Raw genomic sequence first — 25,097 nt, 5'->3', positions numbered from 1 at the left:
AGGAAGTCTGCCAAGAGCTGCATCTTTTCTAAAGCATAAGTAAACAGGAAACAATCTAAGTGAGAGTTGAAATATACTTAAGCATGCTACAAAATAACTACATCAATTACAAACTCACTGCAGATACATGAAAAATACCCTAATCCTCAAATGTTGTCATGTCCCTTTATACAAAAAGACATTCAAGATATGCAGTCTCTCAGGAGGCCTGAAATATCATCTACTGAATCTTTAAGAAAGGAGGCCAAATTCTAGCCTTGTTTACACCTAAGCCACCCAGTAAATGAAGGTATACTTATTTTCATACTGTCCTGGTCTATGCAACATAGAGTTGCTGGTAAGGCTTCTTCCATTGCTCTATTCCCCCAAAAGCACTACATTTAAGTTTCAGTTATGATCCTGAGTGACTTAATTTTTAAAAAATGGTATGGGTTCCTCCCTGAACACTAGCATGTGCCCCAATATATAGACCACAGTCCTGCAATCTGATCCAAATGGGAACACCCACACACGCATGGGGATCCTCATGGGTGCAGGCAGCAAGTTGAACAGTAGCTCTTTGAAACCCACAGGGAGAATATGTCAATATATTGTATGCAATAACAACACACAGAGTATTTGTCCATCTGCATCATGCTTACAATCTTAACTCAAAATACAAGGTTAGTAAATAACAATTTTGTCTTACCATCCTTCACAGTGCCCATTTAAAGGGACAGTCAATATATATTTTTTTATTTTTAAACTTACTCATTAAAACTCCTCCCTCAGTTATACCATGTCAATATCTTCACTATATTAAGACATGTACCAACTGGGGATGTAAAAGTATAAATGATAATATTTGGTCCTCTAATTATGATCCCTATATTAAAAAAAACAAAAACAAAAAAAAACCCTTAACGCTAAAATCCCCTTATCAAAATTTCCCCTTAAATCAGATGTACGCAGAGAGTTCATTGTTTGGAAAATTGTTCATGAGTTCTGTGGTGCTGGGAATGGCATTTTAAAACATGAAAGCACTTCATTCAAATGTAAGGTCACAAAGAATTACATGAATTTTTCAAACTTATCTAAGAGAAAGAAAGGTCACTTTGGGATACTTATTATTGTGATTATGCTCTTTGAAGCAGCCAGAGAGGCCATTAACAATTTTCAATTCTATATCAGGTTTTTCAATTCTATATCAGGTTTTTCTTAATCATTCACACATCTCTTCCAGAATGAGACTGAAGTACTGTTCAAATTCAAACCTGGTTTTTGCTTTATGTGAGTAATTCTAAAGACACAGAGGTGAAAAGACACTCAACAGTCATCTGAGCAACTGTTTAAAAAACATACCTATGCCTTTGTTAGGAATTTTAACATAAGATCTTTCTAGGTTATTAATAGCAGACAATAAGCCTCCCATATCTTTAATATGTGGCTCATTACCACACATTTTGGACTCACCTATGGAGGTCTTTATCCCATACTCCTCAGTGCAGCATCTGAAGACCATTCCTCTATTGCCTCCCTACTCTGTCGGAAAGTATCTTATTGACCTACATTGTCTAATTAATCTCTAATTATTGTCAGCACTTCTGGGGAAAATGAAGTTTTTTCTAGCTGCCAGTTCTGCAAACTTCACCTGAGCTCTGAAAGTAAAACTGGGTTATTTCCTTCCATGTATCAATACTAGAAAAAAGATTCTGCAGACCAAACAAGCTCTTAGTAACACCTGTGTAAGCCCTTTGTCAGACTATATTCTGCATGGCACATGAGCAACTCTGTTGCTGAGTGGGTTTACACAGGTGTAAATGATTTAAAATTAGTAAATAATTTTGCAGATGGTGTGCTTGCAGGAATCAAATGCAGCTTATTTTCCCGTAGCTATGCTGGGTTTCCAGGACTAACATAAGTGAAAAGTAAATTATTTTTGGCATTTAAGTAAGCAGATATGATTAAAAATGTATTAGAAGCAAAGCTGGTGAGTAGCTTTTCAAAACAGAACTTCCATTTACCTTTTGTTTTACATTTATGTTCTTTACCACACCTTCTTAGAAGCCTGAAGTATATGATATAGGGTGGGTTAAGGACAATACCCCTCTATATGCCCCCAACTGGTGCCGATTGGTTTTGGGGGTGAAGAGAAACAGGAGCCTCTTGGTCTCCCCCCCCTTGAACACACACAATGGGTCAGGTGCACTGGATGGAGTGGACTCAGCATCTGGATAGCTCAGCCTGTATACTGTCGGATTTGTCAACAATCCGTACCTTCCAGATGCACAGTATCTCTCAGAGCTCCTCAGAGTAGTGAGACTCTGCATTGCCCTCTACTTAGGCCTGTGCCTAATAAGCCCAATCAAGCCCAAAATAAGCAGGCACATCACATATCTCATTGTAGCATGATGGCCATAATTGTGCTGTTTGTGCACTAAAAATCCTATGGTGAGAACATAGGAACTTTTATACTGTCCTAATGTAATGTGTGATTTAACCTGTTACTTCACCAGTGAGCACACTGAGGGAAGGTTGCTCTGATGTTCTAAGTATCCCTGTAGAGAAAAGAATTTGGTGATATGTCCCATTCCAACATGACCGCAAGCTGCACATACAAATTGGAGAGTGGCTGGAACCTACTGCTGTTCACAGGGCAGGTGATGTAAACTGAGTTGTACAACTAACTATAAAAAACTTCTTAGTATTCTATGTTCTATTTGCAGGTTAGTGAAGGAGAAAGGATGGCTAAATAACTTTGCCCTTCTCCATTTTTTCAAGTATCTTATGTCATGACCAAAGTGGCAGGCAAGCAATAGAAATTAATAAGATGTCTTCCTACAGATTTTCCTCTGTTATGTAAAATCTAAAGTTTTCTTTATTAATGTTTCTAGCTCTTTTGTATACAAAAATAGCCTTCAAACTGTGAATCTATGCACTACTGTCTTGAATGTTCCTCTCATTTATCCTAACAGTGTTCATTTGAAAGCCTACTCTTTTGAAATAATCTTTGATTTAGGAAGTATTAGGAGTTTTACAAACTACTAGCATACAACCATCAAAATGCAATATAAACAATTACAAAAATGACTTTATTATTCTTTATTTAGAGTCTTAACTTGGAACAATACAGGCACCAAGTTTTTCTATCTGGCAGGGTATTCTCAGGCAAGGCCCCAAACCTGCAATGGCTTACCTGTGTCATTAACAGGGCTCCACAACTCTACACAAGGGAGCACTTTGGGGGGAGGGATAGCTCAGTGGTTTAAGCACTGCTCTGCTAAACCCAGTGATGAGCTGCTAAAATCTTAACAACCGGTTCCCTATAAAAAGTTCTGATTTAAGGGATGTGCCACAGCATGTATTTTTTGTACCAATAGGATTACCATACATCCATATTTTCCCGGGAGGAATTCTTGAATTTTAAAAATTCTGCCCAGACAGCGATTTAAGAACAGAAAAGCCTGACATGTCCAGGAAAATACAGATGTATGTTAACCCTATCTAAAGTTCTTTTTTAAAAAGATGGGCCTGAACTAAAAATGAGCTCCGTTTCACATGTGGGTCCCCGCCACCCCCTTGGGGTGTGCTAGGGTGACCAGATGTCCCAATTTTATAGGGACAGTCTCAATTTTTAGGTCTTTTTCTAATATAGGCTCCTATTACCCCTCACTCCCTGTCCCGATTTTTCACACTTGCTGTCTGGTCACCCTACGGTGTGCACATGTGGGGTCCCAGCTGCTCCCTGCCCCTCCCTCATTGAAGCAGGTGTGTAGGGTTACTGCCCTGAGAACTGCAGGGCACCAGTGGACATGCGGCTGGCTGCAGACAGGGGCGTGGGGCAGGGCTAGCTGGAGGCAGGGAGTGTGACACGGGCTGGCTGTGGGTGGCTGCAGGCAGGGGGTGGCTGCGGGCAGAGGGTGGCTGCAGGCGGGGGCTGGCTGTGGGCAGCTGCAGGCAGGGGGTGGCTGCAGGTGTCTGCGGGCAGAGGGTGGCTGTAGCTGGGGGTGGCTGCAGCTGGCTGTGGGCAAAGGATGGCTGTGGCTCGGGGTGGCTGCAGCTGGCTGCAGGCAGAGGGTGGCTGCGGGCAGAGGGTGGGTGCAGGGGCTGCGGGTGGGGGGTGGCTGTGGCAGGGAGTGGCTGCGGGTGTCTGCGGGCAGGGAGTGGCAGGGCATGTCTGCAGGCAGGGCGTGTCTGCGGGTAGGGGATGGCTGCGGGCAGGGCATGTCTGCGGGTGTCTGTGGGCAGAGGGTGGCTGTGGCTGGGGGTGGCTGCAGCTGGCTGCGGGCAGGGGGTGGCTGCGGGCAGGGGGTGGCTGCGGTTGGCTGCGGGTAGGGGGTGTCTGCGGGCAGGGGATGGCTCTGGCAGGGGGTGTCTGCGAGCAGGGCATGTCTGCGGGTGGCTGCGGGCAGGAGGTGGCTGCGGGTGTCTGCAGGCAGGGGGTATCTGCGGGCAGGAGGTAGCTGCGGGTGTCTGCGGGCAGGGGGTGGCTGCGGGTGGCTGCGGGCAGAGGGTGGCTGTGGGCAGGGGGTGAAGACGGGGTGTGGCAAGGGGTGTCTGCGGGCAGGGGGTGTCTGCGGGCAGGGGGTGGCTGCAGGTGGCTACGGTCGGGGGCTGGCTCTGGCAGGAGGTGTCTGCAGGCAGGAGGTGAAGACGGGGTGTGCCAGGGGGTGGCTGCAGGTGGCTACGGGCAGGGGGTGTCTGCGGGCAGGGGGTGGCTGCAGGTGGCTACGGTCGGGGGTGGCTCTGGCAGGAGGTGTCTGCGGGCTGGGGGTGAAGACGGGGTGTGGCAGAGGGTGGCTGTGTGCAGGGGTTGAAGACGGGGTGTGGCAAGGGGTGTCTGCGGGCAGAGGGTGGCTGCGGGCAGGGGGTGGCTGCAGGTGGCTACGGTCGGGGGCTGGCTCTGGCAGGAGGTGTCTGCGGGCAGGGGGTGAAGACGGGGTGTGGCAGGGGGTGGCTGCAGGTGGCTACGGGCAGGGGGTGGCTCTGGCAGGGGGTGTCTGCAGGCTGGGGGTGAAGACAGGGTGTGGCAGAGGGTGGCTGTGGGCACGGGGCGGGGACTCACACAAGAGTGGCTGGGGGCAGCCCAAGCAGCAGGACACAGCCAGGGACCCACCAGGCAGCAGCAGCAGGATCCCCACGCCCAGAGGTCCAAGAAGCAGCAGCAGCAACAGGGCCAGGAGGCAGCCCACATGGCTCCTGCAACGCAGCGCCCCCTGGCGACTGGGAGGAGGAATTACATGCTTCCAGCCCAAACCCATCAAAGCTTCCCTTGTGGGAAAGCCAGTTAACAAGCGGTTCTAAAACCACTTCTAAATTTAACAACTGGTTCCTGTGAACCGGCTCCAGCTCACCCCTGGCTAAACCCAGGGTTGTGAGTTCAATCCTTGAGGGGGCCACTTAGGGGTCTGGGGCAAAATCAGTACTTGGTCCTGCTAGTGAAGGCAGGGGGCTGGACTTGATGACCTTTCAGGGTCCCTTCCAGTTCCAGGAGATAGGTATATCTCCATATATTAAAATACCATGTGTGTAACATTAAGCACAAAGGTAAGTCTGCAGGATATGGGCCTTAAGAGATGAATCTTCTTACACCACCCAAGACATGTTTAGGAAAGCCTATTTTTAAGATGTGGAGGGTGAATCTCAAAAGCTTTGGAGACTGAGACCCATTCAGATAATCACACAAAGGGTTTGGCTACACCTGCAGGTGTGCAGCACTGAGAGTTACAGCTGTCTTCGTACAGCTGTGTAGGGAAAGTGCTGCAGTGTGGCCACACTGACAGCTACCAGTGCTGCAGTGTGGCCACATTTGCAGCATTTGCAGCGCTGTTGGGAGTGGTGCATTGTGGGCAGCTATCCCACAGAGCACCTCGTCCCATTTTGGCGCTGTGGGTTGTGGGAAGGGGGCGGAGGGGACGGATTATTCTGCTTCCTGTCCCAATGCCCCGTGATGCATCGCTTCACATCCCAGCAATCCCTGTTTTTCCGTCCACGTTTGGCGCCATCTTGACTCTCTCAACGGTTTCTGTGCAGCGCGATTTCTGTGGGAAATGGAGCCCGAACTGTTGAGGAGTATGCTGACGAGTCTCACCAGCACATCACGTTTGGCAGTTGAGCCATTCCTTAAGATCCAAAGTGATGAGGAGTCCGATGATAGCAAGTCACCTGACGCATATGACACTAAATTGCTTCTGGCATTCACGGAAATGCTCAGCACCATGGAATGCTGCTTTTGGGCTCGGGTAACAAGCACTGAGTGGTGGGATCACATCATCATGGAAGTCCGGGATGACGAGCAGTGGCTGTAGAGCTTTCGGATGAGAAAAGCCACTTTCATGGGACTGTGTGAGGAGCTCGCTCCCACCCTGCAGCGCAAGGACACGAGATTGAGAGCTGCCCTATCAGTAGAGAAGCGGGTGGCTATTGCAATCTGGAAGCTGGCAACTCCAGACAGCTACCGATCGGTCGCGAACCAGTTTGGAGTGGGAAAGTCGACCGTTGGAATGTTGATGCAAGTTTGCAGGGCCATTAATCGCATCCTGCTAAGAACCGTGTCTCTGGGGAACGTGCGGGACATTGTGGCTGGCTTTGCACAAATGGGTTTCCCTAACTGTAGAGGGGCGATAGACGGGACGCATATTCCTATTCTGGCACCACCCCACCTAGCATCCAAGTACGTTAATCGGAAGCGGTATTTCTCTATGGTTCTACAGGCGCTTGTGGATCAACGTAGGCGTTTCATTGACATTAATGCAGCTGGCCTGGAAAGGTGCATGATGCACGCATCTTTTGGAACACTGGCCTGTTCAGGAAGCTGCAGGCAGGGACTTTTTTCCCAGACCAGAAGATCGCAGTAGGGGACATCAAAATGCCCATTGTGATCCTTGGAGACCATGCTTACCTGTTAATGCCTTGGCTCATGAAACCATATACAAGGAAGCTTGACAGAAGCAAGGACCGGTTCAACTACAGGCTGAGCCGGTGCTCAAGGACTGTGGAGTGTGCTTTTGGCCGTTTAAAGGGGCACTGGTGATCTCTGTATGGGAAGCTAGACTTGGGGGAAAGCAGCATCCCTGCGGTTAGATCCGTGTGCTGTACCCTCCATAATATTTGTGAAGGGAAGGATGTAAGATTCAGTCAAGCATGGACCTCTGAAGTTCAACGCCTGGAAGCTGAATTTGCATAGCCAGAGAGCAGGGTTACCAGAGAGGCTCAGCACAGGGCTGCAAGGATTAGGGATGCCTTGAGGAAGGAATTTGAGGCTGAAAACAACAGTAATGTTTGGTGCCTTTCATGGGAGTGAAATGCAGGGGTTACAATCTTAGTAGGAATCTATGTTTCCTAAGCTGATTTGCAGTGCCTGTTTCTTTCCTGGGCTAAGGTATATTTGACTTTCTGCAATAATAAAGACTGTTTTCAAAGCCAAAAATTCATTTATTGAAAAGAAAATAACTTTATTGACAGACCCACAACATTTTGGGAACCTAAAAGGGCAGGGGGGTGGGGTGGGGAACTGTACAGTCACAGGTTGAATATGTCCTGTCTGGAGCACTGTGCAATGACTGCTGCACTTCAGGATGCCTATACTGCATGGTGATGGGGTTGAGTGCAGAGGGTAAGGGTCGTAGTTCTCAGGGATGGTTGGTGAACCTACAGGTGTTGGAGGCAGCTGGTGGAGGTAAGATCCTGGATGCTGGGGAATGGGGTTTTGAGCTGACCTTGGGGCACAAGGGAAAGAGCTTTGGGACGGGGGGGTGGGCGGCGCGGTAGTGCTCTGCCTGCATGGCTACGAGTGCCTGGATAGAGTCCATTTGGCGCGCCAGGATGCTTATCAGTTGCTTTGTCCTTTTCTTCCTGTCCGCTGGATTTTTCTGGCGAATCCTGCTTTCCCTTTCCCTCCAGTCCTGCACTTTTTGATTCTCTGTGACAGAATGATCCATAGCTGCTTGCAGCATGTCTTCTTTGCTTTTTCGTGGCTTCTTCCAGAGGTTTTGGAGTCTTTGAGCTGTTGATAACGCGGGCAGCCGAGATCTCAAGGTTGCTTGTGGAAAGGCAAGAAAGGCAACACTTAACAGAGGCAGCATTGTTTATATCAGACAGTTATTTCCACACAGTGAAAGAGTTTACAGTCTTCACAATAGGATAATTTCCCATACCAAAGAGAGCGCACATAACCCCCAGGAGCCTCGAAATGGTGAGTAAGGGGCACTGATTGCTTCAGGGCTGTACTGTCCTCGGGGTTTCTATGCGTTGGGGAAAGCAAACAGCTGTCGGGGGCACCTACACTGAACACTCTCTCAACATTTTCCACAGGAGTTGATCCTGGAAGATATCTCACTGCTGCGGGTCACCTGGGAAGAGAGGGAGGGTCTTCTACAGCAATGCGGATTCCACCCTGGCCCCTATGCAGCTTGCCTGTGTCTTGCAATGGTCCCCCCACCCCTTGCGGCACAGTGGCGCAGATGTGTTAGCCTGACTGGGACAAAGACCACAGTGGCTCTCCCAATAAACTTGGGCAAGCGCATTGCCCACGCTATTCCACATCTAGGCATGCATGCAGCCCTAACCCTCCCTCCTCTCCCGAAAAATTTCCATCCTGAAAATAAAATACGCTTACCGGGAACCCACTCCTCTGTTTGTCCTTCACCAAGTACCGGCTGCTGCGACTGGTTACCTTCCTCCTGGCTTGAGAAGAGCTCCTGGCTGCATGCCTCCAGGGACTCTGGGGTGTCTCTCCCCACCCCAGTACCCTCACTCTCGGTTTCCTCCTCTCCCCCTTCCACTTCCCCTACCCTGCTCTGAAGTGTCCATCGTGGTCCTCGGATTGGTGGTGGGGTCACCCCCAAGTATCGCATCCAGCTCTTTGTAAAAACGGCAGGTTGTGGGGGCAGCGCCGGAGCGGCAGTTTCCCTCGCGGGCTTTGCAATAGGCACTCCGCAGCTCCTTCACTTTAACCCTGCACTGCAGCGCGTCCCGGTCATGGCCCCTTTCCAGCATGGTCTTTGATATCTGCCCATAGGTATTGTAATTCCTACGGCTGGAGCGCAGCTGGGACTGCACAACTTCCTCCCCCCAAACACTGATGAGGTCCAGCAACTCACCATTGCTCCATGCTGGGGCTCGTTTGGCGTGTGGAGGCATGGTCAACTGGAAAGATTCACTGATTGCAATCCATACCTGGCTGAGCAAACAGGAAGGGGATTTTTAAAATTCCTGGGGCATTTAAAGGGCGAGTCACCTGAGGCCAGGGCAGTAGAGTTCGAACTGATGAGCAGAGTGGCTGAACAGGCATTCTGGGATACCTCCGAATACCTCTGGAGGCCAATAACAGCGCTTTTGGTGGCCACACTGGCGGAGCAGCGCTGCATCACCAGCGCTGCAGTCGTTATTCCCCAGGCCGAGGTGGAGTACAGCCAGCACTGTAGCCAGGGAGATACAGCGCTGTATGTGCCTTGCAAGTGTGGACGGTGAGTGAGTTGCAGCACTGTAAAGCCACCACCAGCACTGCAACTCTCCAGTGTAGCCAAACCCAAAGGTTAAGATGTTTATCCAAAGTGCATGTTTATAAAATTAAGTGGCCAAAGTTGTAACAACAGGGTGGAAGAGAAAAATGCATGTCACAGTCTTGAGCCATGCTAGTAGTACCTGTTTTACACTCAAACATGTCTGGTTTTCTTTAATTGCACCTGTTGTATTACTAGCCCTGATCTTGTGGAATTCCCACTTGCTTCAGTGGGAGCTCTAGGCAATGGGGACCTGCAAGACTAGATCAAATTCTACGCTTGGATACATCAATGCATATCTATGATTAATTCCACTGACATCAGTATAACTGAGCATAGCATCTGGCCCACTGTATGTAATGACATGTCTGTCATGGGATCAGTTGGTGTGTGTATAAATGTTACTATTACAGTTAAATGCAAAGGTGTAAGCTTAAATTTGATTTAGTCTCTTAGTCCTTATTCAGGTAAAGTCCCACTGAGTTCCAGCGGAAGTCAAGGAAGTGAAGACTTGGCTCTGACTTGTTAAAATCTTAGTTTTAAATACTTCATAGCTTCCACTCTGACTTCCTATAGACAAATTTCTCACTGCTCTGGAAAAAGATCAGATATAATCCAGTTTGAGTATTATTTCCTAGAAACAAGGCACTCACTGGATTATAGAGTATTATTCCCTTTTTAGAATGGGAAAATTGAGAATTTCATATATATTTTAGCAAATAGTAAAGATATAAGGGTATATTCTCAACTAGAGTGAGCGTATTCACCCACGAAAGCTTATGCTCCAAAACGTCTGTTAGTCTATAAGGTGCCACAGGATTCTTTGCTGCTTTTACAGACGCAGACTGACACGGCTACCCCTCTGATATGAGTTTTAAAAATCACCCTCATCTGTAACTCTTTTGATGTTGTCAGTTTAAGATAACAACAGTTCTTAAACTATGGTCCATGGAGAGCTGGCTGGCCCCATGGTACTAGCCACTCTTCATTTCCAACTGCTTCTACCAATCTCCAGGCTCTTCATTGCAAAGAAGCATCTGGAAACAAGGAGAACCAGCCAAGCTGCTGCTAAGAGGAGGACAAAGAGGAACTTCACCAGTGGGAATGGAAGTGCCAGACTCAAGCTACATATGCAAACCTGTCAAAGCTTCTTCAATTATCCCTTCCTTCCCCTGATACCTCTCATACATTTCACACACCTACTAATCCTTGATATGTTAAGCAATTATATGGGATAGCCACAAACTTTCAGAGAGTTGAGGCTGGAGGTTAAAGGTTTACAGTTACCTGAGAACATAGGTATACAGTATAAACACAGCTCCTGCCAAGTCCCTGCTGTTACACTTTTGTCAGCTAACAAATACACACTTAGTATTTGGTATAGCTACTCAACACTGTTTGGTCAACAATGCTTCTATCAGATTCTTATGTATTCTAAAAAGGGCTGTCAATTAATTGCAGTTACCTCATGCAATTAACTCAAAAAAATTAATTGTGACTAAATGCAATTTTAATCACCCTTTAATCACACCAATTGAAATTTATTAAATATTTTGGCTGTTTTTCTATATTTTCATACATATTACATTCTGTGTTGTAATTGAAATCAAAGTGTATATTTTTTTAATTACAAATATTTGCACTGTAAAATGGTAAACAAAGGAAATGGTATTTTTCAGTTCACCTCATACAAGTATTGCAGTGCAATCATGAAAATGCAACTTACAAATGTAGAATTGTTTTGGTTTTGAGTGCAGTTATATAAAAAAATGGAAAATTTTAGAGCCTACAAGTCCACTCAGTCCTACTTCTTGTTCAGCCAATCACTAAGACAGACAAGTTTGTTCACATTTACAGGAGATAATGCTGCCCTCTTCTTATTTACAATGGCACCAGAAAGTGAGAACAGGCATTTGCATGGCACTTTTGTAGCTGGCATTGCAAAGTATTTACATGACAGATATGCTAAATATTCATATGCCCCTTCATGCTTCAGCCACCATTCCAGAGGACATGCTTCCATGCTGATGACGCTTCTAAAAAAAAATGGGTTCATTAAATTTGTGACACAATTATCCCCCAAGGAGTTCAATGTCCCCTGCTCTGTTTTATCTGCATTCTGCCATATATTTCATGTTACAGCAGTCTCAGATGATGACCCAGCACATGTTGTTCATTTTAAGAACACTTTCACTGCAGATTTTACAAAATGCAAAGAAGGTAAAAGTGTGAGATTTCTAAAGATAGCTACAGCACTCGACCCAAGATTTAAGAATCTGAAGTGCTCTCCAAAATCTGAGAGGGACAAAGCGTGGAGCATGCTTTCAGAAGTCTTAAAACAGCAACACTCTGATGCAGAAATTACAGAAACCGATCCACCAAAAAAGAAAAATCAACCTTCCGCTGGTGGCATCTGACTCAGATAATGAAAATAAACGTGCATCGGTCTGCACTGCTTTGGACTGTTATCAAGCAGAACCCGTCATCAGCATGGACACATGTCCCTTGCAATGGTGGTTGAAGCATGAAGGGACATATGACTATTTAGCACATCTGGCATGTAAATATCTTGCAATGCCATCTGCAACGGTGTCATGTGAACTCCTGTTCTCACTTTCAGATGACATTGTAAACAAGTGGGCAGCATTATATCCTGCAAATGTAAACATATTTGTTTGTCTGAGTGATTGGCTGAACAAGAAATAGGACTGAGTGGACTTGTAGGCTCTAAAATTTTACATTATTTTATTTTTGAATGCAGTTTTTTGTACATAATTCTACATTTGTAAGTTCAATGTTCATGATAGAGATTTCACTCAGTATTTCTATTAGGTGAATTGAAAAAAGACTGTTTTTTACAAGGCAAATACTTGTAATCAAACATAAAGTGAGCACTGTGCACGTTGTATTCTGTGTTGCAATTGAAATCAATATACTTGAAAATGTAGAAAACCTCCAAAAATATTTAAATAAATGGCATTCTATTATTAACAGTGCAATTAATCATGATTAATTTTTTTTATCAAGATTAATTTTTAATCACTTGACAGCCCTAATGCTAAATGACCTAGAAATGAATTAATATAAATTCCCATTTTTTTTATTGATGGCTAAATAAAGAGATCAGTCTGATTTATAATGGTTGCATATACTACTATCTGTTCTAGTGCCCATACTGACTTGACAGTAACTTAGTGTTGTACATTTTTCCTGTCTTTTGTCATTCTTTTGTTTGACAAATGAACCTTACTAAGTGCCCTAATAAAGTCTTGGAATTTGGTGGAGTGGAGCCTTTTCTACAGGATGTGGTTATTTCCCTTAATTTCCAGTCTTTTATCTTATTAGCATTTGTGAAGCTGATACAGTCCGTTACCCCTGCTGTGTATATCAGCTGGGGCATCATAGCTGTTATACTAAAATAAACTTTGCTCATTAGTAGAACAGCGCAACTATTTGACTTGATAGTACTGTTTTGCATAATAAAATGGGAGGGTTTGGCTAACTTTTCCCCTAGCTGTCCCCTAATGCACCCCCCATAAATATGGATGGGAAAGGAAGTTACAAAATGTGTATTATGGATGGATTGATTTTTATTTCTCCTAGACTCCTGGATGAAACTCAAATTTATAGACAGCTTTTCAACTGCTATACATCGAAAGAGAATTTCAAGTTTATGTATACATGGTTCCTGTAATGAAAAAAAAATATAGCTATGTCTGACCTCAACTGCCGTCTTCAGTCATTTTACATACCATTACTGCCTTCTCATATGCTTCTCTGGCAATGAAGTCCTCAAGACTAACCTTGGTAGAGAGCAGTGCCATTATGACATATTCTTCCATCAACTACTTCAGAGGGGTTCTCTAGCAATCATTTATTATGGGGCTCAAATTTCTATATTTAATTGCTCTGGAACTTTCAGAGGTACCATCCCTGTTCCTGGTCTTAGTGTTGTAGCTGCTACAGTGGGATAGGAAGTGTTCCCAGGAGTATGGAGACAAGGAAGTGGTGTGACTCCTTCCTGAAAACCCCTGAGGAGGTTTTCAGCCCAAAGGTGCAACAAATAATACTTTGCACTTGTATAACACACTTCATCCCAGAATGTCAAAGCACTTTGCAAATATTAATTTAATCAAACAACTATCCTGTGACATACACAAGTATGACCACCATCTTACGGAGGAGGAAATGGAGGTAAAGGGCCTATGTGAACTCAGCACTACTGAAATCAGGCTTCACAGAACTTGTCCAAAGACACACAGCAGGCCTATTACAGACCTGGGAACAGACATCAAATTTCCTGTGTCCAAGTCTATGCCTTAACCCCAAGAGCACTGTTCCTTTAAGACTGAGAAGGAAGCTATTCACCCTGGGGAAATGGAGCCCACTAGAAAATCTACCTTCCCTCAAATGATAAGTAAGGTGTACTAAGGAGTTATGGGATTCCTTAAAGTAGCAGTTCTCAAACTGTGGGTTGGAACCCCAACATGAGTCATGACCCCATTTTAATGGGGTTGCCAGAGCCAGCATTAGACTGAAGCCCAAGCTCCTTCCCACTTGGGGGTGTGGGGCTTGGACCCCCTCATCCCCCACTCAGGAAGGTAGAGCTTGGGCTCCGGCTCTGCCCCCACTCCCACAAAGGGTCATGTAGTAATTTTGTTGTCAGAAGTGGCTCACCATGCAATGAAGTTTGAGTACCGCTGCAAGGTTTGAGTTAAGTTAATTCGAATCTTCAAGCAAACATGACAGGTTTGACTCACTGCCAACCTTTTGCAAACTGAATACCAGGATTCAGCTCCTGAACAGCCCCCTAATGAGTTGTTGCATCTCTAGCACCCACCCAGATTCTTTTTTTTTTTTTTAAATCTAAATTTCTAAGGATGTTATCCATCTTTTTTAAGGGACTATTACTTAGTGGAGGGCCAAAATAGGTTCTGTAAATTAAAAATGACCAATGCCATTATTAATAAACATTTTCATGTTTTAAACTGTTTTTGTTTGGTTTTTTAAAATATTCCCTCTTCATGACTTTGCTACCAAAAATGTCACAACACTGTGCTAGTTCACGAGAACCTAAGTGTGAAAGTGACTCCTACTGGCACTGTCCAAACTGAGCGAGCTGGAAGATAAATAATATTGGTGAACTTCAAATAATGAAAAGTAAACTAGATTTTTAATGTTAGAAAACTAATCCGGATAGCTACTAAAACATGGATATAAATGTATTTTTCTTTAGTGGGACAATATACCATCTTAAAGTAAATTAAATTTCAGGCCAGAACTACTTGAGTGTCTCTTTAAATGAACAATGCTCAATTACTTGGCATCTGTTCCATTCTGTTCCTTTTCCAATATCTGTTGTCCAAAAAGTGATTCCTTACTCTCATCCTACTGTGATGAGAAAGGCAAATGTGATGAAAAGTAAAGTTTAAACCCCAAATCTGGTCATTATTGCCAGCAATTCTCAAAAATAACAAAACTTATATGCTAGTCTCTTACAATTTGGCCCACAAAAAGGGTTCAGTTTTGCCTTTGACTATGAGAGGGCCCTACTGTCTGGCTCAATTACTCCACTGAAGTTAACACAACAGAGGGCAACATCGCTGAACAAAATATCAATGTTTATTTTTCATAAATAGCTATGGAGGTAAATGCTTTAGCTGTAAGTGAAAAGCAATCACATTTGTTGTTTCAGGATCAGATTTTACCACCTTTATTCATGTTTATTCCATATACAGGCCCAATGGGACTACCAGAAGCCTGAGGTGCTCTGTATCTCAAGTAGTCTACCATTTTTAGCCATCTGTTTAACCAATCATTTAAAATAAATAAAACCTTAGGCACCAGATAAATTAATCAGAATTTCAGCATCTATGTACCAACTTTAAAATCAGGGTTAGAGCTTTTTTCTTGCATACACATAATTATATATCAGCTTCCAAACAGCAAGCAGCTCCATGTTCTTGTATAGTTTGTTTCTTGTGAATAAATGTACAGCAGAAACCCAAACCACATTAATGATAACCTTGTTAAATATAAACAAGTATGCAATTATTGAAACTGCTAACACAAACAAAAAAAGGCAGGAAACTCTAATTATATGTTCACAATGGCTTCTGGAAACTAATTAAAAACAAAAACATTATATAGCATGTCTTGTATGATATTTTAATAGAAAATGATTTCATGTTACAATATAACAAAGTGCATGTCTAAGCATAGAGGACTAGTCTTTCAAATGGCAGATCAAACTCAAGTCTGCAACAAGGGGAGAGGGAGAAAGCAAATACAAAGACATTCTCTGAACACTTTATTTTACTCTCTTCCACTCCTTTCTAATCCCTATACTCTCATCACTGATAACCACTACCTAATGACTCTCCTTTGGGTGCGCTAATGACTGTCTTGCGACAATTTTTTTCTCTCCTTGTCATCTTGCTCATAGTGGAAGGCCATATGCAGAGCATTTGGTTCTTTTCTCACCATTAACGGAACAGCAGAAGGTCTTGAACTCTGTCCTTGGGCTTATGTCAGCAATGTGCATGCTTATGATTTATCTGTTATGTAGCTCTCTTGTAAGACTAGGTCCTAGTGGATAATTTGTAAGTAGGGATAGTCTAATGGCTGTTCATTGTGCATAATGTATACTTGAGCCCAAAGGCTAATATAAGATCTCTGAAAGGACACCTTATGCACTGTGTGCAAGCTAGAGTACTCAAGTTGGTGCTGCTTTATAATTATAGTATCTCTTTACCAGGTATTTTGAAAGGTGCCATGTGCATTTTATAATGGCAATATATTCAGTGTGGGCCAAGCTCTGCTCTAGATTACATCCATGCAATCTCACTATAGTCAGCACAGTTGCACAGGTGTAACTGAAGGGAAAACTTGTCATTAAAGAGCACACAAGTGATACAAACCTCAGGGCCAAATTTACCAGGCATCCCACTTATACCAGAGATTAATTTAGCCCAAGAAGAAGTAACTGCATGAGAAAACACTTCTAGCTTCAAATCTATAAATCTGGGTGCACTGCCAGCACCACATAAGCACATGGAGAACTCAGAGAGGGCCAATACCTGATTGGTATTGTATATTGGGTGAGCAGTTGTTCAGGTTTCTCTCTCTCTCGCTCAGCTTTCCTATAATCCACTCTGCTGTTTGTATGCAGAATAAAGTGAAACCTACAAGGCTCCTCATAACCAGTACTTTTGCAGCATTAAACACTGAGCTGGTTTATGAAATACTGATCTGTGGGGATTCCCCCTAGTGTAAGAAATCTTGATTGCCTATTAGATTAGATAACGCAGTCTACAAGTCAGATTGAATAAGAGGGTATGCAGTCAACAGACAATTTTTCATTTGCTATATCTCCAACTTTTCCAGGCAAGCTAATATAAAAAGCTGTATGTATTGGGGAGGGAAACTAAACAACCAAGCAGGGACAGAAATGAGAAGGGAAACACTGCAGAACAACAGGGGCAAGGGGTTGGCAGGAAGATCAGAGGAGTCCAGTTAAGAAGTGACACAGATGAGATCTGAAGAAGTCCCATCCAGATCTCTTCAGCTAGGCAGAAGATGTCTATTCTATAATATATGCATGCAATGAAAAATAAGAAGGATCTTTGGGACTCCAGTAAGTCTTTACAGGAGCATTAATACAACTATTATTCAGTAAGGAGAACACAGGGGTGAGGGGAAAATCTTCTCTTGAACAGTAACAGAGCACTGCTCAGAACATCTCTTTTTAAAAAAATGGAGGAACTCGTAGCAAAGGAGGAACTATAGATGAAGACTAGAACTAGACTGAAGCTTGGGTTCAATAGGGTACATCACCAGCAGCTATTTTATTGGGGGCTTACCTCAGCATCAACATCTGTAAAGGGATCTCAGAAAGCTAAGACTACAATTCAGATCAAATCAAGGACAGGGGGTATACAATATTGAGGCAACTTTCATTTGGTAGAGCTCCAGTCTTTCTACTAAAGCTAACCCTTAAAAGGCTGTTTCTACAGCAGCCTCTGGTACTTTTATGATCAATTACCCTTATAAGATGTTGAAGCATGAGAGTCAAAGTCTACTTAGCTAAGTCTATGGGAGAAATAGAAAGAAGTGAGCGTGACAAATGGGGAATCTAGGAGTGGCAAATTATGCTGGTCTGGAGAAGCATGGTTTCTGCCTCCAGTTTCTTCCTTGCCCCACCGTGACACCTAAGCATATTAAGTGAATGAGGATTATTATGTAACTATGGTGCATTTATTCCATAATGCATATATACATTTGTACATGGTTGAGTATTCTTAGTAGACATCTTTAGAAATATTTAAGCAAGCAAGATTTTTCTCTGTGGGAGTGTCCATTAAAAGGGCAAACTAGTATCCAGTGGCACAAGGTGGTAAGACATTCACCATAAAAAAAAAGTGGTGTCTGCAGATAAAAGGTCTGCTTAAGGGGTTAGCAAGTCTCATTTCTTTCATGTATTTTTGGACCTCATCCAATCATTGAAGTCAATGGAAAGTAGACTTTGGAGCAGGGTCTTTCAATAGTATTTGTGTCAGCAGTCTGTCTAGAAAGCACTCAGAATGATAGTTCAGTCCACTGCATTTACACAAATGAGAAAACAAGGGGGTAAGTCTTTGGATTTATTAATAAGAAAACCAATGTTGCACTAAGTATTTAAAAAAGGATATCTGGTAAGACTATACATATGAGTTTAAACCTGAACCACATTTAGGGTGAAACTTTGAAAAACTTGCCTGCTAATTTATCAGGGAATGCATTAATCAGCATGACACAGCTAAATCCACAGTACACATATAAATATCCACATTCACATACTAAAATTATTGTTTGTTCTCTCCATGGTGCCTCCAGCTGATGGGACATAAATGCCCCAACTACAAGAAGTTTACCTATTCTTTGTGGTACTGTAATTTACACCAGTACGACTGTCATTATCCCTCACCTCACTGGTTCCCAGATACTGTCAAACGATAATATTTAAACTTTTGAGCATCTGATCTATGTGCATGCTAAAAGAAAATGCTTCAACTCTGAAAATGTTCATGGAAGTTAAAGGAATGATGTGCGCTTAAAATGAGAACTGTGCAGAACTGTCATGAATGGCTCATTTATTCATCAGGATTATTACAACACTGCAATTCTTAATCTATTAGGTAAACAGAATGCTTACACTGGAGGGGGAGGAGGTAAACCTCACCGATCAATATATCAAAATCCAGATCTGCATCTGAACCCTACAAACTAACACTGCTACTTGGGTCAGTTTGTTAAAAATGCCAAAATAAGGTTAAGAACAGATAAATTGCCTGCTACCCATTAATGGAAAAAAGGAGAGGCAATAATTTAGCAAACAGGCCTTTTCTCCTGTCACAGACCCAATGACACACTAACGATTAACAGTCTATCAAGAGCTATTTTTAACCCTGTATCTGATCTGCTCTCTAACCTGGCCCCTCCACAGATGTTCACATGCGCCAGGAAACGTGCATTGACGGGTCTCCTGAGCACGGGGCACCAGCCCCTGAAACAAGCGTTAACTGCACATATTTTAATGGGCAGCGGACAGAACTTCAGCGGGGAAGGGGGCGTTGTATAAACAGAACGGTCTTGGCAGCTGAAACCAGAACCAATGGGTTTGCCAAGGTGACCTGGGCTAAGTTCAAAAGCACGCAGCCCCCGCCCCCCCGGAGGTTGGGTGTTGCTAACCCGGGCTGGAGTTAGCTCCAGGAGACCGGGCCCGGGCCCCGTCCCCGCTGGCACCTTCAGGGGTCAGTGTCGCCTGCCCGCTTGCAAGCGTCACCCACCGGCCCGCGCGGTGTCCTGTGCACGCCGCACCCGGGACTCGCGCAGGGAGACGGGGGGGTGCACGGGGCTCGCTTACCGGGACCGCTGCAGCTCCAAGGCGCCGGGGCCGCCCTGCTCCAGGCAGCAGTAGCCCTGCGGGATGGGTCTGGAGAAGGACACGGGCAGGATTCCCTGAGTGAAGGAGTTGAGGCGGCCCCTGCTGCCGCCGGCCGCCCCGGAGGCGGTCCCCGAGCCCAGGAAGGCGGCTGCCGGCACCTGCACGCTGGCGAAGGCGTCCTCCTCCTCCTCTTCCTCCGGCGGCTCCGCAGCCGCTGCCGCGGGGCTCGACAGGCGGCCGCTGCCGCAGTGGCCCCCCGGCTGCTGCGGAGCCGCTGCCGCGGCGGGGGGCTGGAAGGCGCCCAGGCTGTGGCGAGTCCTGGCGCTGCCGGCTGCCGCCTTGGCAGCGCCCCCGCTCTGCTCCGCGCCGCTCTCCTCCTGCGGCGGCGGCGGCCGGCCGTCCAGCGAGATGTTGGTGAGGAAGGAGAGCGCTGCCTGCCTGCGCCGGGGGTCCATGCGCGGCGGCGGCTTCCTCAGGCAGGGCTCCAGCGGCGGCTGCGGCAACGTGCTGCTGGCGCTGCCAGGGCTGCTGGTGGCAGCCGCCGCCGCCATTGTCCGGGGCTCGCTCCTTCCCTTCGCCTCCCGCTCCCCCAGGCCGTCGCCGCGGCGAGGCAGCGGCTCTCGGGCAGGCTGCGGAGGAGAAGGCTTAGCAGGCAGGGCGAGGGAGCGGTGGCTGGCCTGGCATGCCTCCCCGCCTCCCTCCCCCTGGCTGGCTGTGCATGGGTGGCTCGCTGCCTTTGCCTCGCCTCCCGCCCTGCCTCTCCCCCCCGCTCCTCGGGCAGTGTTAACAGTCGTTATAGGTGCACTCGCCCTGCCATAACACAGCAATCACGTGTGGGGACTAGCGAGCTGGGAAGAAAACAAAAGCCGCAGCCAGCAGCTGGAGGAGGAGGAGGAGGAGGCTGGGTGTAAGCCAGCTCCCTCCTTTCAGCCCTTCTGGTTTTTCTTCCTCCTTGTGTCTGTGCGCTGGGGGGAGGCAGCGGCGGAAGGTGGAGTCTGGGTGTAGTGCCCAGCACATGGTCCTGAGGTGGTTACATAAGTCCGTTCAGGCTCCCAGGGTTTAGTAACCCTCAGGCTCCTCTGCCAGGCCGTGGCTCCCGAAGAAGCAGCGTGGTCTGCAGAGAGGGCTGGTGGACTAGGAAGCCCAGAGCCCTCAGTCCCAGTTTAGCCAGCGACTCGCTGGGTGGTCTGGAGCTAGTCACTTAATCCTTGTGCATTTCATTTCCACACTGTAAACCCTGTCTAGAGCACATTCCTCCCAAGGAGTCTGAAGGACTTTACCAACAGCTATGTAAGGTATCCCTGTGGTTGCTAAGACTGTAGTAACCCCAAATGTACAGTACCTGCCCTCTTAACTTGTGTATATTTAATTTTAAACATGAACTTTAATAACATTTTTATATCTCAATCCACAATCTTCAGTGTAGTTATCCACATAACACACCCCCATAAGGTAGAGCAGTGCTATTAAGTAGGGCTGTCAAACAATTCTAAACAATAATCACAGTTAATAATGAGATTAAAAAAATAACTGTGATTAATCGCAGTTATAATTGCACTGTTAAACAATAATAGAATACCAATTTAAATTCAGCATGGAAGCATGCCCTCTGGAATGGTGGCCAAAACATGAAGGGGTATATGAATGTTTAGCGGGGAGTCGCGGGCTGGACGGGACTCCGCTTTAACGCCAAGAAGTGCGCGTCCCTCCATGTCGACGGGAGCAAGAGAGACTCGGTGCAGACAACGGAGTTCCAGATCCAGGGCGAGTCTGTTGCTCCCTTGGCAGAAGGACAGGCGTACCAACACCTCGGCACGCCGACTGGTGTCCGTGTCTGGCAGACCCCTGAGGACACCATCCGGGAGATCCTACAGGATGCTGCCAAGATCGACGCATCCCTGCTGGCGCCGTGGCAGAAGATCAACGCCCTCAACACTTTCCTGATCCCCTGCATCACCTTCGTCTTAAGAGGTTCTGCCATGGCAAAGGTGCCCCTCAACAAGGCAGACAACACCATCCGGCAGCTGGTTAAGCAGTGGCTGTCCCTGCCCCAGAGAGCCAGCAACGAGCTCATATACATTGCCCACAGGCACGGTGGTGCCAACGTCCCCCGCATGGGTGACCTCTGCGACATAGCGGTCGTCACGCATGCCTTCCGCCTCCTGACATGCCCGGACGCCATGGTAAAGAACGTCGCAGTGGCCGCCCTACGCACCGTCATCGAGAAGCGAATTGGCAGGCCTCCCTCCAACCCGGATGTAGCCACTTTCCTGAGCAGCTCCCTGGACGGCGAATTCGCCCGGGAGGGGGGCGACATTACTTCGCTGTGGTCCCGCGCCCACAGCGCCACGCGCCGGCTGGGAAAACGACTGGGCTGCCGCTGGATATGGAGCGAGGAACGACAGGAGCTGGGAGTCTTGGTGCCACGGATCGAGACAGAGGGCAACACCATCGTCAGCCCTGGAGCCAGAGGCGTGCTGAAGAAGTCACTGAAGGCCGCAGTCCACGCGCTCTACGTGGATACTCTGAAGAAAAAACCCGACCAGGGCAAGGCCTTTGAGGTGACCAGCAAGTGGGACTCCAGCAACCACTTTCTCCCCGCTGGCAGTTTCACCCGTTTTGCCGACTGGCGGTTCATACACCGCGCCCGCCTGAACTGCGTCCCGCTCAATGGAGCCATCAGCCACGGGAACCGAGACAAGCGCTGCAGGAAGTGTGGGTACGCCCTGGAGACCTTGCCCCACGTCCTATGCAGCTGCAAGCCCCACGCCAGAGCCTGGCAGCTGCGCCACAACACCGTCCAGGACCGGCTGGTGAAGGCCATTGCCCCACACCTGGGTGAGGTCGCAGTCAACCACACCATCCCCGACACCGACAGCCTGCTGCGCCCGAACATCGTCATCACAGACGAGGAGCGGAAAAAGATCATCCTCGTCGACGTGACGATCCCGTTTGAGAACAGGACCCCAGCCTTCCGTGAAGCCCGAGCCCGTAAACTCGAAAAATATGCCCCCTTGGCAGACACCCTGCGGGCAAAAGGCTACGAGGTTTACACCGATGCCCTGATTGTTGGGGCCCTGGGTGCCTGGGATCCCTGTAATGAACGTGTACTTAGGGCCTGTGGGGTGGGCCGTCGCTATGCACGGCTCATGAGACGTTTGATGGTCTCTGACACTATCCGGTGGTCTAGGGACATTTACATAGAGCACATCACCGGCCACCACCAATACCAAGAGTGAGCCGGCGTGGCTCTATGCACCCACGGGGAGAGGAGGCCTATAAACCCCCCCTACCGAACCATATCCCGTAAGCCCTAAAGCCACCGAACTAGATTCCACCATGCGAGGGTCATCCTGTCCCCATTACCTGGCCCGCTTACTTATACCCATGACTGCGTGTAACCCACTGTATGAGCGATGTACCCTCACTGCTTCCTTACTGCTTATTGATCCCACCCACCATACACCCCGCATCGGGGGACCTTGCAGACTGTATATGTTATGTGCTAACCAATTCCCACATACCAGCGTCCCCCTATACTCTGTATGTTGCCCCCAATGACCAACAACTGACGCTTTGAACTCTTTGTATCATTTTTATTTAAACATTCTCTAATAAACTTTTATATCTGGCACAGTAAATACCTTGCAACACCATCTACAACAGTGCCATGTGAGTGCCTTTCTAACTTGCAGGTACTGTAAATAAGAAGCCAGCAGCATTATCTCCCATAAATGTAAACAAACTTGTTTGTCTTAGCGATTGGCTGAACACAAGACCATAGGACTGAGTGGACTTGTAGGCTCTAAAGTTTTACTTTGTTTTGAGTGCAGTTATGTAAAAAAATTCTAAATTTATAAATTGCACTTTCACAATAAAGAGATTGCTCTACAGTACTTGTATGAAGTGAACTGAAGAATACTATTTCTTCTGTTTATGTTTTTTACAGTGCAAATATTTGTAATAAAAAATAATATAGAGTGAGCACTCTATACTTCATATTCTGTGTTGTAATTGAAATCAATATATTTGAAAATATAGAAAAATATCCCAAAATATTTATAATACATTTAAATTGGTATTCTATTATTGTTTAACAATGTGATTAAAATTGCAATTAATCGTGAATTTTTAAAATCTAGTTAATTTGTTTTGTATTAATCACTTGAGTTAACTGCAATTAATTTACAGCCCTACTATTCACCTCATTTTGCAGATGGGGCGGGGGCACAGAGAAAGCAGTATATCTACACTGCACGCAGCCTGGGCTCTGACTCAGGTTTGATCCCAAGCCACTATCTGTTCACACACAAATTAGTCTAACTCAGCTCCGCAAGCATTCACAGCTTGGGTCCTAGGATCCTGCGAGGGTAGTGGGTCAGACCACAAGTCCCACTGTTATTAGTGCAGCTGTGAAACCCGATTCCAGCAATGGGAAATCCAAGTTTATAGAGTAGTGTTAGTGTGACCACTGAAACATGGGCTTAAAAACACTAAGTCCACAAGCCCAAATCCCACAGACCAGGGCTTATTGTGCAGTGTGTAGACCTATGGTGACTTGCTCATTGTCACACAGGATGTCAGTGGCACAGCCAAGTGTAAAACCCAGACCTTCTGACTCTCACTCCTCTGCTTAACCACAAACCATCCTCTCTCTCTCATCCCCTAAATGAGGATAATAGTTAGGAGGAGCCAGCTATTTTCAAATTTTTGTTGAAATATGAAAATAAAACAATTTTCAAGCATTTCTTGTAGAAGTTATCTACCACATAGGAATGATGAGTGGATTATTTATTTGGGTTTATGGCAGTGGTTGGCAACCCGTGGCCCGCAGGCCACATGCGACCCAGCAAGGTAATCTGATTTTGCCGACGTTGACCATCCGCAGGCACGGCCCCCTGCAGCCAGTCAATGGACCTACGGTCAACATCAGCAAAGTGTTTCGCAGCCCACAGTCAGATTACCCTGCTGGGCCACCCGCAGGCCACAGGTTGCCTACCACTGGTTTACAGTCTTCTACTTTACCCCGCACTTAGAAATGTAAAAAGGTGTTCTTCCTATGTTAACTATCATCTTCCATGGAATTTTATGTCTTCAAACTTTCTCTTTCTGCAGCAGTCCTCAATGAGCACAGCTAGTGATACCAGAATAGTGTCTGAAGTACTGTCTTGAACCTCATTTATTTCTGTTAACTCAACCTGTTAAAAGAGTTTTTCTTCTGGTGATAATTTCATCAATGGCTAAAGAATTGGTTGGATCTCACACACACAGGGGTGTGCAGTTGTCAGATAGCCATATGCCTAAGGCTGCATACAGAGGTATAACTAGTATAATATGATCTTCATTAGTTTCAGGTTACATTTACTGGTGGCTAACATGTTACTTCCAGTTGCGAACCATGGGCAAATATGAGCTGCTTCTGCTTTACAATTTTTATCAATATTTTCTAATATGATTAGTAAAAAATACAGAAAACAAACAAGTTTAAATTTGGCCTCTGGGAAGGGCTCCTGGGCCTTAGCCTCCATTCCTTGTAAAAGTGGAGCTTTGAATGCCCAGACAATTCAAGAGTGGGCTCCTTGATGTGATGGTGACTCAGTCTGGATTTCCATTATTCATACTCCTCCTCTTTTGACATAAAATTGAAAATGATGACAGTGTCAAGGGTGAGAGACAGCAGCAAACTCAAC

The 25,097-nt window shown here is 46.1% G+C and overlaps 2 protein-coding genes across 3 annotated transcripts in view; both read right to left on the bottom strand.

Annotated features, from left to right (window-relative positions):
- The window catches only part of CABLES1 (Cdk5 and Abl enzyme substrate 1), a 109,148-nt gene extending 89,012 nt beyond the window's left edge, over positions 1-20,136 (bottom strand). Inside the window, exon 1 of one of the 2 annotated variants that reach the window (XM_050939224.1) lies at positions 19,387-20,136. In XM_050939224.1, coding sequence (XP_050795181.1) covers positions 19,387-19,958 — 572 coding nt within the window. In that variant the 5' untranslated portion in view covers positions 19,959-20,136. The remainder of the gene's footprint in view (positions 1-19,386) is intronic. The other variant, XM_050939223.1, reaches the window with a different exon arrangement.
- On the bottom strand, positions 7,180-9,072 carry LOC127044425 (uncharacterized). The gene is made up of 2 exons (XM_050939259.1): positions 8,597-9,072; positions 7,180-8,020 (listed from the first exon to the last, which is right to left on the bottom strand). Exons 1-2 carry the CDS (start codon positions 8,832-8,834, stop codon positions 7,611-7,613), a joined length of 648 nt encoding a protein of 215 aa, XP_050795216.1. The 5' UTR covers positions 8,835-9,072; the 3' UTR covers positions 7,180-7,610.
- Positions 20,137-25,097: the final 4,961 nt, after the last annotated feature.

This window comes from Gopherus flavomarginatus, chromosome 2 (genome assembly GCF_025201925.1).
Source record: "Gopherus flavomarginatus isolate rGopFla2 chromosome 2, rGopFla2.mat.asm, whole genome shotgun sequence".
Taxonomy (NCBI): Eukaryota; Metazoa; Chordata; order Testudines; family Testudinidae; genus Gopherus; species Gopherus flavomarginatus.
Note: the sequence above shows the minus strand (reverse complement) of the source record. Positions and strands in the feature narration are given on the sequence as shown.